The sequence below is a fragment of the Ascaphus truei genome, chromosome 10 (assembly GCF_040206685.1).
Source record: "Ascaphus truei isolate aAscTru1 chromosome 10, aAscTru1.hap1, whole genome shotgun sequence".
Classification (NCBI taxonomy): domain Eukaryota; kingdom Metazoa; phylum Chordata; class Amphibia; order Anura; family Ascaphidae; genus Ascaphus; species Ascaphus truei.
The window spans coordinates 12894239-12910405 of record NC_134492.1 but is presented as its reverse complement, the minus strand read 5'-3'; the positions used below and the strand labels follow the sequence as shown (position 1 = coordinate 12910405).

The 16167-nt window shown below is 43.7% G+C and overlaps 1 protein-coding gene across 2 annotated transcripts; it reads right to left on the bottom strand.

Moving 5' to 3' along the window:
- SERBP1 (SERPINE1 mRNA binding protein 1) lies at window positions 1-15818 on the bottom strand. 2 transcript variants are annotated; one of them, XM_075615869.1, is made up of 8 exons: window positions 15436-15818; window positions 11983-12187; window positions 10451-10597; window positions 10265-10336; window positions 9593-9670; window positions 6899-7076; window positions 4125-4406; window positions 1-2984 (listed from the first exon to the last, which is right to left on the bottom strand). In XM_075615869.1, exons 1-8 carry the CDS (start codon window positions 15695-15697, stop codon window positions 2928-2930), a joined length of 1281 nt encoding a protein of 426 aa, XP_075471984.1. In that variant the 5' UTR covers window positions 15698-15818; the 3' UTR covers window positions 1-2927. The 2 variants fall into 2 exon arrangements, with proteins under 2 accessions (XP_075471984.1, XP_075471983.1); XM_075615868.1 differs by having other exon boundaries at window positions 10265-10351; window positions 15436-15817.
- Between the last annotated feature and the right edge of the window lie 349 nt (window positions 15819-16167).

Genomic DNA, 16167 nt, shown 5'->3' with positions numbered 1-16167 from the left:
GAGCATGACAATTAACCTTTAATTCAATAAGCATCCACCAAAGACAGATTTGTTCACAGTGTCAGTTCACACAGAAATGGACTTTAAAGAGGCAAATTTACATCAATGAGGGAAACAGCACAGTAATTCACTCTTCCTGATCGGGTTTGACCGGATATTTCTAATGATGTCCTTTGCCGAGAGCAAGACCACCTAGCATTAGATACTCCGGCATTAATCTAGTTCTGTCAAGTTAAAATGTGCGCCACAACTCTCCAGTAACTTTTGTTTGTTGCGTGCTTGAGACCTTATCCGAAGTCGGGGGTGTGGAAATCTTCACGTAAGTAAAAAAAGAACAAGGCCTAGTACTAGGAGATTTAGAAACTTCATTAAAATGTAAACTTTAATTATTCCTATTCTCCTCAGCTAAACCAAGAAATGGAGGCTGAATGTCTAACGTGACCAGGCGAAGGGATGTCTGGTTATCGGCATTACACTGATTTTTGTGCTGTTTCTCTATTATTTTTTTTTTTTTTAAAAAGGTATTTTATTTTGAGATTCACATTCCAGGAGTAAGACGGTTATTACCTTTTTAATGCCTGGGATTTATTTAGTGTGCAATATTGGCATAATTTTAGTTGACCTAAAAACCAGGGGTGGCGAACTCCTGGTAACCACAATGGCCCTCAACAGGTCAGGGTTTCAGGATATCCCTGCGTCAGCACAGGTGGTTCAGTCAAAGACAGAGCCATCTGTGCTGAAGCAAAGACCGATTAAGCACCAGTGCTGAAGCAGGGATATCCTGAAAACCTGACCTGTTAGGGTGTCTTGATTCACTTATTACGTTTAAAGATATTTAAATTAGATAGCGCCACATTGATAACACTGTTAAAAATTGGGATATCCTGAAAGCCTGACCTGTTAGTGGCCCTTTGGCCACCACCTGACAAAAATTCTCCTCCCGACTAGAAAAAGCAATTTACCTCAGTTGCTGAAAACGTGCTTCCATCTTGTGAAGACTTATTTAATTCATAGGTTAATGCACCAAACTTTAATTTTGATTCAGAACACCTCTGGTTTTTAGTCTTATAGTAAATTATATCTCCTACAAAATAATCTCGAAAAGGCTAGCCAGTTGAATAAAAACACCACTGAACCAGCCAGTGCTGGAAAGACCTGCCCCACACTGCTGCATTGCAAGGCCTCCAGGGCACTGAACAAATTACTAGCTTGCTATTTTGGTACTAACAGGTTCCAAATACTTTGTTGCCTGTCCTGTACAACTTTTACAAAAAGGAGGGCAGTAAGATTTGTTTTCAATTAACCTATATAGTTATGAACCTACAAATGTTATCGCCTGCTAAAAAGAGTAAAAAGAACATTAAATAAAAGAGGCTTATCCTAACGAACACTGTAGACAATATATATATTTTTTTTATTGGTTTTTGTTTTGAAGTTATCCTATCATGTGTTTTGAAGTGGTAATATTCATATCTCAGGGACAATTTAAATATGTTAAAAATTCTAAGGGGAGCAGGATTTGTATCACCCTCCTGAAGGAGAAAAACATGTGTCCATCAACAGATGCTGAGAACAAAGTAGGAGAATCTCACAAGTTTTGTTTTTTTGGGTGCGTTTCCCAAGCAAATTAAAGATATCCCCTTCTTAGTAAATGTTGTTCCAGGGGTGGCCAACAACACCTCAAGGGCTACCAACAGGTCAGGTTTTCAGGATATGTCTGCTTCAGCACAGGTGGCTCAATCAGTGGCTCAGTCCTGTGCCGAAGCAAGGATATCCTGTAAACCTGGCGGTTGGTGGCCCTTGAGGTCTGGCATTGGCCGCCCCTGTTATTCTTTGCAGAACAGGGAATCAAACTTGACAAATACCCCTTCCCCAGTGCTACCCAATGCATAATTTTCATCCAACACTATCTTCTTCTCAAACAAGGGTTGCAGCAAATGGAACAGCCAGCACGGCTTTGCCTTGGCAGATTGCTTTAAAGCTTGATGCAATGGAAGGAATTTGACGTACGGCTTTAAAAACTTGTGCTGCTTTTCTTGGGATGAACCACGTTGCTGCTTTTTCCAACATAGAAGGTTATACATCAGCAGCAAAGAGGCTTCTAACGGTCACATTACATGCAGTTGCATGTTGTGTGTGTATCTGCAAGATTATTAAATGCCCGGTAAAGCAGTTCGGTGCCAGTCGTGCATGCAAAGCAGTACTAATCCGCTGTTGCAGGCCTGTGGCACAGAATGGGTTCAAGGTGTGCTGATACCAAGTCAGGAGTGACATTTGCAAACCCATGCGGCCATGGCTGTTAATAAAATGTCAATGTGTGCTACATTTCTTTCACCGTAATAATATTCACTGTCACAGACAAAGGTGAAATTACCTTTCCAAATTGAAATTAGGTATTTATACCAATGTTTACAATTTAGCAAGTCACATGACATCTTGCCAAATGAAGTAAACAGATCCCCAAATATCCCCGCTACGGAAGAGAACTGTAATGTGACAGCGTAAGCTTAAAGTTTGCAAAATTAGCCTACAATTTTTTTGATGGGAATAAAAACACAGATGAAGTGAAAGCTTTAACTGGTACACACTGTTCACACCTATATTTCAAGTTTGGAAACGCATATTTTCAAGCAGCAATACAAAAAAGTATCCATGAAGAATGCATAATCTCTGAAAAATTATGAAAACATCTCTGCTACCAATACATCTCTAAATACAAAACTTGACTACCATATTGTTGCTTCTGTGTAGCGAGAGAAGTCCATTTTCAAAACAGATAAAATTCAGTCCATAGGTGTGAATGGTATGATTGACAGTCTTTTTTTTCTTTTTCTTTTAATTTGTAGTAGTTGTTTAGGTTCCTTAAGCATGCAAGCCTCGTAGAAGGGGGCCTCAATGGCACCAGGGTTGGACTATTGCCATCCAGTTTACGCCAAAGCTGGGAAAGCTTCAGGGTCATCTACATCAGGGGCAGAAACGCTCGACTGAAAGAACAGAGAACAGAAATAAAAACGTTTGCAGGTTCTAAGGCATCAGGAAAACTAGAAATGATTATACTCAAAACGGGAAGTGTGGCTTCTAAACGTTGTGGGGAACTACAGGTTACGCTTACATTATTTAGAACAGCGGTGCACAAAAACTGGGGGGTTGGGAAAATTTGCAGGGGGGTGGTGGGGCGTGGGCTGTTACAGAGGCCCCGCGCTCTTCCCCCAGACATTTAATTTAATGCCGGGGAGGCGTGAGGCCTCTGTAACCTCACTTACCTACTGGCAGCCGGGTCTTCGGCGCCGCGACGGCAATGCGGCATCAAATGATGTCGCGGGGTAATTTTGACGTCACGCATCGCCAGGGCAAGGTGCATCTGACCCGCAACGTTATTTGAAGCTGTGCCTTTGGGGGAGGGAAGGGCACGAACGATGCGGCTCCCAGGAAGGAGGCCGCAGGTGAAAGTTTGCGCAGCGCTGATCTACAAAACCGGATGAAAAAATATTTGGTGGAAAATGTACGCCACACAATTTTTCCAACAGGGTGGGGGATAAGTTACTAAAATACTGTTAGGCTGGGAAGAGCAAAATTATTTATTTTGTTTAATAAAATGCACAGTATTAAATATATCTGACACTCCAATGACAAATTCAGATCAGGAGAGTGATTGCATCTTTTCCCCTGGGAACACTATGTTGTGTAATATTTGCTGTTACAGATCTAGACCAGAGGCGGGCAACTCCAGTCCTCAAGGGTCACCACCAAGTCAGATTTTAAGGATATCTCTGCTTCAGCACAGGCACTGCGGTCTGAGAGCCACCTGTGCTGAAGCAGGGATATCCTGAAAACCTGACCAGGTGGTGGCTCAAGCACAGGAGTTTCCCCACCCTTGCTCTAGAAGGTCAAAAAGCAAGAAACACAAAAGTTGCACAACCTAGTATTAAATAAATGCGCTCTATTTGGGAAGGGAAACACTTGTTACAATTGGCGATATGCAGGTAAAAGTAAATAATTTATTTGGCGTTTGCTTGTTTATTAAAAAGGCAAGGTCTACTTTATACAACAATAAAATATTTAGCTCAACCAGATTCTTTTTAGTAGTTGGGTGCCCTGCCATTTATGTATCTCACGAGCTTTACCTTCTCAATTCTGGCCCCGCGGCTAGGCCTCACAGCACCACCGCTGCCGGCCCCACCACTTCCACCTCCACCGCCGGCCCCACCAGCACCACCACCACCACCTCCTCCTCCTCCGCGACCGCGGCCACCTCTTCCTCCTCTGGTACCGCGACCAGGGCGGCCAAGATCGCCAAAGTTGATCTCAAGTTGGGCAGTGATGTCGTTCGCAGGCTTACGGAAGTGGTGATCCAGGGGGTCGGCCTCAGCCTGGACCTTCGGTTGAAACGAATAATCCAGAAATAACTGGAATGGATTGTGTGATGAAAACTCAAATTACCATAAATTGCTACATGACAAATACAACAACAACAACAACAACAACAACAACAACAACAACAACAAGCAAATGATACAATACAAGTGAGATCTTTTAACCCTCTCCCTCACATGCTACAATGTACTTGGTGGTGTGATCACAACACTGGCAGTTAACATGCCAACATGCTGAGCCCTTAAACAGCTCTGCCAAGGAACATACATTGAATTACTACATTCAAATATTATTTGCATCATTAACGTTTGAAGTTTGAACATTTTAATCTCTAAATATTATATATATATATATATATATATATATATATATATAGAGAGAGATATCTATATATATATATAACCACAATTATTAAGGTTATGGTGGGTAAAAAAAGTGACAAAAACCCTCCACAGTAAAGCATAAAGCAACTGTAAATATTACTGTATGTTCATTTGCATGTCTTAGACAGGTCTGCAACCCTGTCTTTTCCCATTATCGCCCAGCATACAGCGCTTCCACTGCAGCAAGGGATTCTGGGAAATGACATGCAAATGAGTGCCACCTTTTGTCTCAAGCTCGTATTACACAAGCAAATCCTCAAGCCAATGCATGCTGTTTTAAACACAGCTTTTATAGCTTTATAGTAGTTACAATTCTCTTGGTGATGATAAGATATCTATACTGCCTGTAAGCTGTAACATGTACCATCATATTTTACAGGGCAGAGTCCGAAGACCTCCCGAGAAACAAAGGACTGAAGTTCTATATATAAAGATTATTATATGTAAAGATATATATATAGATAGATATATCTAATACATATATAATACATGTGTCCAATCCGCATCTATCAAAATATCTGTTTGTCGAATTAAAAAGTAGATAACCCATGAAATCCAGTTCTAGTAACACCACACTCAAAGAAACAAATTCAAGAAGAAACGGTTTCTTAAATCAATAGGCATTTAAACCATTTTGAAATGTCGTCTTGAAAGCAGAACTGAAAAACATCAGATGAATGATACCATGGGCCACAATATATGTTTTTACTGAACAATAATTTACAACAGAGGGAATACCACCAGTGATTTACACGATTCAGCAAAACAGTGCCGTTAACATAAATATGACAAGACTTGCATTTCAATCTTGGACAAAATGGACAATTTAGAGACTCTGAATCAGGAGTGGCAAACTCCAGTCCAAGGGCCACCAACAGGTCAGGTTTTCAGAATATCCCTGCTTCAGCACAGATGGCTCAGTGACTGACAGCCACCTGTGCTTAAGCAGGAATATCCTGAAAACCTGACTTGCGGTGGCAGCCCTCGAGGACTGTAGTAGGCCACGCTTGACCTAAATGATTGTGCCATTTGACATATTTAATCATTTGTACCAACAAAGATTTGATAAATGGCAAAACTATCCATCTAGCACGAAAAGCAGGCGCATAACTTATTTAAAAAGAGAAAAATAACTTTCATATAAAAATTAAAAAAATGTAATGCCGCCATGAATAGAAATACAAATACCGAGCCCGGTACGTTCCTGCATGAAATAGTCGCTGCAGTAGTATTGCCTACTGGTTTTTTTTGTTGCAGGTGGGCGGGGGGCAAAGAATCTGAATCAGGGGGTTTCCCTGGTGCTTCACCGCGCTATTTTGTTTTTGCTTCATGTTTGGGAAAAGTCAAAATGGCTGCGAAATCGGCTTTTGGTCAAGAACAAACAATTATTTATTATAATTATAGGAAGAGACTGTTGCTTCCTAATGGACAATCCCAGCAGCCATCTTTAAAATTTACACGGAGAACCAGCAACTAAAAAGTTAAATAAAAAAGGGAGGGGAAAAGATGATATTTGTTTGCGGCTTTAATTTGTGCAATCCGGATTGGATTGCAAGCATAATTTATAATTGTTTACCTTTGGGTCATGTGCTATAAAAGGATTTAATAAATAGAACAGAAAAAAAATATATAGGACAATTGCAAACTGGACCACTAGAACCTGCAACAATTCCTACTGCCTGTTGGCTCAAGGAGTATATGGCGACCTATGACTCGTAGCAGATTATTTTTAAGGGCACCCTCTACTACCTGCAGCTGCTGCCAGGGTGCTGAAGTGACAAAGTTTGAGATTTTTCTTCTAAAGCGATACTTGGCTACTAGATACAAAGATGTGTAACTGCGGCCTTAATGATGTAGTCTCATTAAAAGACATTTTGCATTAAGACATGCAACTCAACACTGATGAGGCCTGCTATCAAATAACTTTAAAGTTCGTAAAACCCAAAATAAAATGTAAAAAAACAAAACAAAAACACAAATAAACAACCTCTTTGACTAACAAGAGATGTGTTTTAGTCTCTAAAGCTCAATTGTAACACCTGTGTGTTATGGTCACACGTGTACACCAAGACATGACATCCTGAAAAGAATGCAAGTCACAAAAACACACTGAGGTTTTTAGGGTACATAGTTGCATTTACCTCTTCGCTCTTAGCCTTGTGAAGGACAAATCCTTTCTTCCATTGGCCGTCGGCACCCTCATTTGGCTTACGGATGTTGAATTCAACCTTTGCGCGCTCTTTATCTTGCACTGCCTTCCACTCATCCAAAGTCATTTCCTTGGGACCCTCTTCCTTGACCTCGCCCGCTTCATTTTCCCTGAAACAAAGGAAAGGGTTCTTTACAGTAAGGGCAGTTACAGTGTGGGATTCATTACCCACGGAGGCTGTGATGGAAGATACAATATATGTTCAAAAAAAGGTTGGACATCTTTTTAGAAGGGATAAAACCAAATAAGTAAACATGGGAAGGATGTTGATCCAGGGAGTAATCTGATTGCCAATTCTTGGAGTCAGGAAGGAATTAATTTTCCAATTTATGAGATATCATTAGATATTTAGCTGGGGGTTTTCGTATGCTACTCTGGATCAATATACCGTAAGTACAAATATAGGATAAAGTATCTGCCGTCTAAATTTAGCATAGGTTGAACTTTATGGACGCATCTTTTTTCAACCTCATCTACTATGTAACTATGTAACAACTATTTTACACAGAGGCACCAAGACTTCATAAAGTTATTAATACCTAGAGCAGGCTTGCACAACACGCGGCGCTCCCCCCCTCCCCCCGCGAGTCCGCTCTCGCGTCGACCTCGATCCCGCTCACCCCCCGACCGCGAGCCAGCTCTCCCCCTCCTCCCCGAGCCTGCTCTCAGGACTGCACGCTCTATGCGTGTGGTACTTCCTGTGCCCGCTGCCTGCGCTGCCGTGATGTGAGGTGTAGGGGGGAAAGTAAGGTGAGGTGCAGGAGGGTTATGTGAGGTGAGGTGCAGGAGGGTTATGTGAGGTGAGGTGCAGGAGGGTTATGTGAGGTGAGGTGCAGGAGGGTTGTGTGAGGTGAGGTGCAGGAGGGGGTGAGATGATGTGAGGTCTAGGGGGTGGGATGTGTGTGGTCTACAGGGGTGGTAGTGTGTGTTATGTGGAGGGGGAGTATTGTGTATGGGTGAGGGGGAGAGATGGAGGTGTGAGATAGAGGGCGAGTCTCGCAGAGGGCGAGTCTCGCAAAGGTTGATGATGAGGGGTGCTGGGGGAGATATATGAAGATGATGAGTGCTGGGGAGATATGAGGATGATGAGGGGTGCTGTGGGAGATATGATGATGATTTTACCCGTTCGGCCCGAATCTGTTTTCCTTGGAGCAGTTCGGCCCTTCACGCTTTACAAGTTGTGCAGGCCTTGGTCCTAGAGCAATGCCGGTCAACTCCAGTCCTCAAGCGCCACCAACAGGTCAGGTTTGCAGGATATCACTACTTAAACACAGGTGGCTCAGTCTTTGACCCGTTGGTGGCCCTTAAAAACTTGGAGTTGGCTACCCCTTGCTCTAGAGAATCCCAAACACAGAACTTTGTTTCGGTCATTAGTTGTTGAAGTGAAACTTTGGTTACCAGACTGTGCATTTGGAACGCAATATTCAGATTACGCTTTTTTGTAAACAATAATTGTGCTTACATTTTCCTTAAGAAACGCAGATCATGCTTCCAAAACAGGAGTCTAATACTTAAAGTAAATATGAAACATTTAATATTTTTCACGCATTACTTCTGCTTTTCTTCCCCTGTTCAAGCCTGGTCTCAATGAGCATGGAAAGTAAGTTAGAACAAGAAAACCAAGGGCTCTGAATGCTCTAAACGAAAGATTCTTTTAAGTCAATGAAGAGCGTAACCCCCCCCCCCCCAAAAAAACCCCAGCCATAAAGGCACCCGCGTAAAAGAGAGAACATATCAGCAATACTCACATCACAGATCCCCAGAAACTGCTGTATAAAATGCGCACTTGTTTATGGTATTTTACATGACAGAGCAAAAAAAAAAAAAAAAAAAAAAAAGCGATAATGCGGCACCACCCTTTCCCCATTTAAATGTGGACCTGGACCTGCTTCAAATCTTGACTACCATGTGGACTGAGACGTTGGTATGAAGGTTATGGGTCAGTGCACATTTTCTTTGCTCACTTCAGGTGACATTTACCAGCATTGGTTTACAAAATGCGTGTGCAGCGACCTTTGCCATTTCACACCAGGACGTGTAATAGGAGTAAAACGACACCCCCTCTAAAATTAATGGCTGGAAAAAGAGCAAAGTAAGATGTGCAAAACCTTTCCTGCTCCCTTTCCCCCTCCAGACACCAATTTTGAAAGCATTATGGCTGTAAATAAAAGCGATGGATTTCACACAATGGCCATCTCATGCTGCTTATTCAGACCTGAGCACACAGCACTTCTAGAAGAACAGATTTAGCAGTTGAAAAGACAGGGGGAGGGGGGAGAACAGCTGTTCACACACTTGCAGGACTGGAACTATTTCAGGAGCTGTCATGTCTGCTCTGCTGTAGTTGGATCTCACCCTGGAGATGCCTTCGACAACTGTTAATGAAACCAGCCAGGCCCTACTGTGAATGTGGAGACGGTTAAAGCGTCCTTACCGCCGTGTAACTAGGCAGGCTGCACTTTTGTAGCGTGAAAGCAGAGACCACACGCTTGCACAGAACTTTACTTTTTACTCTGCCTTATTACACGTGCATTACCTACTCTAAAAGGGTGCTTCCATCAACCTGGCAATTTTTGCATTATTCTGCATTAAAAAGGTAACACAAGAGAACAGTATCAGCACTCACTTGTTCTCAGAGTCGGCAACGGGTTGTTGTTCTTCTACCTCGGGCGTTTCTTCGGTGACAGTCGTCTGATCCAATTCACTGAGAATTAAACAAGGAAGAAAAAAAAACGCATTGCCTTCCCCATGCTTAAAGATGGCCAAAATGACGTAAAATCACCTTTACCATGTGTTCCAAATTTGGGGTTTGAAGCCAAAATAATTCTGCCACACTAATATATTGCAGTCCCACCCCACCTCTGTAGAAGAGATGCTAATAGAATTTTAAACAATAAATGTGGCCAGTGTTAAACAGCAGGATGTGTCTGCTGCAGCAGTCAGGATCCTTAAACACAGGCGTATCGAGTATTACATCGGCTAAGGGAAGAGTGGCCGAAGTGCAAATATTATATTATCTGCATATTAACAAAGTAGTAAAGGTGAATGGTGCACAAGGGGTTAAAAAAAAAAATACACCACTCGGTTCAGCAAGAAAAATCTTAAAGCAATAACCAAAGAGTGCTGTTTGCCAGTGGGTGCTGGTACTGCCCAGCCCAACATTGGCTATTTAATATGGGAGTAATACATGAATTTAGTTAGTTACTATATTGTGTACTGCTGCATTTTTTAAACCTTTCCTTATATTTAAAAAGTATACTCAGGAACATGTATATTCTTGTAACAATTTCCAACCAACCTCATTTCATCCTTAACAGTTCCCCAGTTGTGTGATCCGCCGCCGCCCCGTTTATCTTCGTGCTTCGGGCCACTGAAATGTGAAGAACTACCCAAAATGAGTTATATTGTCAGTGTTTTGGTAGTTACTTGGGAAACACAAAGCAACAAAATGCAAGTAAGACAAAAGGAAACAAACAAGACTTACACTCTATCACTACCACTGTGCCTGTCAAATTCACGTTTGCCACGAGAGTCAAAGCCATCGCCTCTCCCCATTCCACGACCGCGACCGCCACGTCCACCTCTTCCAGTAGGACCACCGCGTCCACGGATAGGCCTGTCAATGATGGGCCTAAGAAGCAAAAATAAGTGTTCACACTGGAAAAAACACAGTAAAGGTGTTGCATGGGCTGTTCCCCAATTAGATGCATTTGGAACAAGCAAAGTATACTTCACAAATAAATAACCCAACAAAATATTTCCATTCGTGGAATTATTTTCTCAACTATTCCAGGAGTCAAATAATAAACAAGCAATTATCTGGTGCGTCAACTGATCAGATTTAAAACCAACCATTGTAAAATATTTGTCTAGATTTGTGTTGCCAATGATCAAAACCATTTTAAAATCAGCGATAATCCACTTTACAGCTTGCAAAACAGTTGCTTTCCATATATGCCCTAATAAAGAAGTCCTATTTAAAATGGTAATCCCTCCACCTTGCTTGCTTTTGTCTTTACCGTATTCTTGCATTGTGTGCCAAACAAAAACTATTTAAAAAAAAAATTGTAATTTATTATTCATAAAAGTAATCATATCTACAGCAACCATTCCTCGCTACGGCTCCCGTCCCAGTCAATATGTGCGCTTCGGAGCACCTACACCAGTTTCAGCCGCGACCTGTGGTCTGCGGTTGCACCAGTTCGCCCTCATTGGCTGAAACGCCACGTGGCCAATGCTCGGCCGCCGCGGCAAAAGATAAAAATCTTGTCTTTTGGCAAAGGCGGTAGCACATAGCGCCTTGTGAGTCCACGCATACACACCGACTGGGGCTTGCCCCATAGAGGGCTGTGCGCCTTGTGCGCACACTGGGCGACGAAGCCCAAGGCATGATCCCTTTAAATTTATCTGAAGAAAATGTTTAACTAGAAAACAAGTATGAAAGGCTGTAACATGACGGAGTTCCCATTATTGCAAACAGTATATAGTAGTAGGAATGGAGGTTGCTTGGCAGTGCAGGTGTTGACCCGTACAATGATTGCCATCAAAGGTACATTGTTTCTTACAGAAGTTGTGCATCCAAGCTGGGGCGCCTAAAGAAACAGATGCTCACGTCTTGCCTTCAGAACTTGGAAAAACTATACATATAAGTTTCAGGACCGATGAGAAAAAAACAACAAGCTTGCAAAGCTAATAAACATAGCTCAGAAAAGCGTAATGATTTTAGGATATACCGTGCACACCACTTTTTCGAAGGAACAATTAGCCACCCGAGGAAATAACCAACATTCAATAGCAAAAATTGCATTGATCAGGAGTTTTTTTTTTTTTAAACAGTTTACCACCCTAAAACCCCATTAGAGTGACTTAAAAAGAAATAAACCTGATTTTTTTGTGAATGGGAACGAGATATAAAAGTGTAGTTACGGTTTACCCCTTTTTGGGACCACGTAAATGGGAGCGGCTTGTTTTATAGAGCGCCCAACCCGGTGTGCTTACAATAAGAGGCGTGCTTACCTGTCCACAGAAAATTCTCCTGCTTCACCCTTTTCTTCAGCTGGTTTATCAAAGCGGCGTTCCCGAGGTGGCCGCCTGTCCGACTGCCTCCTGTCAATGGGTTTTCCTTCCCCCTGAGGGGCCTGTTGCTGCTGCTGCTGCTGAGGCGGTGGCTGCTGTGGCTGCTGCTGCTGCTGATCAGGCCTCCTGCCAACCCTCCTGATGCCTATCACAGACACCAAACAAAACCTATCAACAAGCATCTTGCTGTGCAGCAGTGACTTCCAGGGGACAAACTCGTGTATTACACAGATGTTGGGCTCCATGGCTGCACATGCCAAACAAGTCATTAAATGGCAATGTACAAACCTTGTAGCCTCCAACAGACTTCCAGGCAAGTGGAGAAACGTAAGATACTAAGATGTACTACTTTATAGGGAGTTTTGACGAGAGGATGATCTACATTCATCAAATGTTTGTATTCAAGTCTACAAATAAAAATAATGTTTACAAATATACACTGTTTAACACATACCACCACACACGTTTCCCAGGACGTCAAAAATAATTTTTCAGGGGGAACGCGGTGGTTGCAGAGGCCCCGAGCGCTTTCCCAAGGCATTTAAGTTCAATGCCGGGGGATCGCGTGAGGCCTCTGCAACTATAGCCTTAGGCCGCGCATATAGTGCCCGTGACCGATGACGTCACCCGCGAAAGTTGTATTTCGCTTTGCAGCGACATCGCTAGCGACCTGGCCATTGATTGGTTCAGAGGCGGTCACGTGGCGACCGTCTGAAAAATCAAATTTGACCGGCTACCAAATTTTTGGTCGCAATGTCGCTCCCCGCTTACTATAAGCGCTTGCGATGGCGACAATGCATTTGTTTTGGAGCGGCGTCGCCAGACAAAGTGCAGCCTTACCATGTCTTCGGCGACATGGCGACATGTCGCCATGACAACAGTCAAATTATGCAGCGGGTCCCGTGACCCCGCAGCGTCATTTGAAGCCAGAGACAAAGTAAGGGAGGGGGGCGCGTGAGCAGGGAGGGGACACAGCGGGGGGAAGATTGCGCACCCCTGGTATAGAAAAAAGCAGAAAACTAGTGATAAGAGACGAGACGAAGGTTGAGTAAAAGCATGTAGCAAGTTATGAGTGACAGCACAGTGTGTAAACACAGAACTACTACTGATCTGGCCTTGACAACAGCTGCTGAAATCAGTAAAGTGGTGTAGATTGGGGATTAACTATTCCTGCCCATGTCAATTAAAATGTAACCACTTTTATGCAGACATTACAAAAAAAAACGCATCAAGATTTAATGGGAAAAGAAATTGACTCCATGTCTGTCACGAAGACTTCACAATTATTCCTTTGAACTTTTATATTTGGGTGTGGTCATAAAAACTAGCTGACTATGTAAAAACACTTGCGCCCAATTTTAAACAATGGCTTCCACACCCACCAAACAGTACATGACAGGGACTGCTGCTCTGTGCTTAACACACACTGGGGGAAGCGCTTAAAAGAGAGAAAATTGGGTGAAGTCGAAATACATCATAGTGTAAAAAAAAAAAAAAAACACCTTTTGCACAGAAAGGTCTCCCCACCTCCCCATATTTACCCAGTGGTAATAACACCTGTGAAGCGCTATGTATATTAATGGCGCTATATAAATAAAGACATACATCTATGATTTAGAGAAGACAGAAGGGAATGATGGTGAAAATAAAGGAACCTGGCTTTATTTTCCTAAAGTAAAACAATGTATAATTTTATTATTCTCCATTGCGCCTTCAGATTATATTCTGCAGACTTTTCAGCAACTTCCCTTTTTTTTTCCCTACTGTGCGCCTCTTTATAAGGAAGGCGTGACACTACAGAAACACAGTAACATTAAATGTCAAACTCAAATTACTGTTAAATGTAGTTTAATACATGCAGCAACCGCATGTATCTATTAAAACACATTTACACCGAACACTGGTTTTTAAGCATTTATTGGGTTTGATTTCAAAACTTTAAATAAAAAAAAACAACTTTCCGATTATTATTTTCAAGTATTTGAGTAAATCGTTCCTTCTACTGTTGCTTTAGTTTGGGCCTGGATGAAAGTTTGTTTCAAAAGTTCTCCCCAAAAACCTTTTGTTCTTCAATTCTAAACTAGAAGCTTGGTGCATTCTAATCTTTTGTTTGGGATAAACATCAGGTCTTCTATTAGTTTCCACAGAACACCACAGCCAAGAGGCTCCAGTGTCACCCTACCAGGCCAAGCGCCTGGTCAGCACTATTTACCCTCAAACATGAAAAGGTCGTCCCTACAAACATGAACCCAAATGCACTGGAAGTAAACTCTTTGATTGACAGTTTTTTTTTTATAAAATGGCACAAGATGTTGACAGATAAATTATTATTTATAACAAAACACAACTTTTTTTCTCTTCACCCAAGTGCAAGCTGCTCACAGCCCAGCCCATAAACGTATGCTGCTGCATATACTTTACCAGCCCTGCTTCTGATGCACTTACCCAGGGTGGGGCCTGTCAGGGGGGGAGGGGTTGAAACATGCCCACCCTACATGGTTCGTGTTGAGGGGCAAACTAATCCACCAACTAGTGCCCTCCTCCCCTCTCCAGGGAAGGCACTATTTGGGCTTACCTGCTCCACGTGGTGAGCAGTAACTTGCACCCACTCGCCTATCTTCCCCCCTCCGGCCTGCAGCACCGAGATGCCGTGTAGTGAGCAGCACACTCCCCCCTGCCCTCCCCCTCAGCACGTGGTTGGCAGCCAGGCCCGAGCAGCCAATCTCCCGCCACAAGCCTCTTCCCAGTGACAGGGCGAACAACACGTGCGAGACCCTTGTAACCCCTCTGCTGCCGGGCAGGGGGGCATTACAGAACAGGGGGAATTGGTACTTCAGATGTGTCTTGTCTACTGTTTAATGTGATCTGGCTCTCAACCCCCTCCCCTTCCATTTAAAAACAAAAACATTGCCCTTTGCAAAAAATAAAAAAAGTTTTAAAACAAACACCATGGAGCCCAATCTCTAATTATGCAGCTAATTAAAAACACATAATCTGGCTGTTCCCAACAACCCCCACCAACCAAATGACGTTTTCTTTAGAAAAGACTGCACCGTGCTTTACCAAACCCCCCAAAAAGAGCCTGTCCCCAACAACCCCCTTCCAAACCAGAGGAAGCTTGGTGTGGTCACCAGCTGCTGACCAGGCGGCCCCCTGGCTTTGCACCCTACATACCCTCTCTAACCCTGCAGGAGGCCAGCAACATAGCCTCCTGGGCTAAAAGGGGGTTAAAATAATGTGACATTAATATCACATGACAGCATGTGCCTGGGTTAAAACAAAAAAAGGGGGGGTACCCCTGACCTCAGCAGAGGGGGAGGGGGGCAGGCCTACCCCCACCACAAAGCCTCGCACTTTCCCACCCGTGCAGCATGGATTCGGGGAGCGGATTACCTTCCTTCCTGAGGGCGACGGGCGGCGGGTTCTCCTCCTTGTCGGGCAGCGGGTTCTTCCGGTCCTTCTGGGACTCCTTCTTGGGCTGCTTGGCGGCCTGCGCAGCGGTCTTGGCGGCCCCGGGGCCCGCTCCCCCGACCGCCTCCTTCTTCTTGTTCTCAGCCGCCTTCAACACCTCGAAGGGGTCAGATTCGTCGTCAAATAGTTGGTCGAAGCGGTTGGTGACGACGCACCCGAAGCCTTCCTGCAGGTGTCCGGGCATGATGGCCCCTCGAGAGGTGGATGTTCCTCCGATTCTGCGAGGGCCTGGAGCGACGAGCTCGCTTTGCTAGTAAGCCCAAAGATGGCTGGGAAAGAGGCAGTCTTCTCTTCCGGTGCGATGGACATCCGGGGACTTCGCGGCGCAGGGCATGACGGGAGTTGTAGGCCAACAATAGCGGATGTCAACCAGAGGTGCTGGAGGGGGGACTACAACTCCCGGCATACACGCCGCCCGCATTGTCCGCGGCCTGCGCTGTGTGTTGATAGCCTGCTCGCTGTCAGTGATGTATGGCCCCAGCAGAGAGGGAGGGAGGCAGGAGCAATTATTGTGGCAAGCAGGAAAAGCAAAACACAGCAGGAAGTTTTAGCAAACGCCTGAAATAAAATAAATAAAAAACACATGTTCATGAGTATCTGCATGTATGCAAATAAGAGCCACTGACATGAGCACAACGCATGGCACTATGAAAA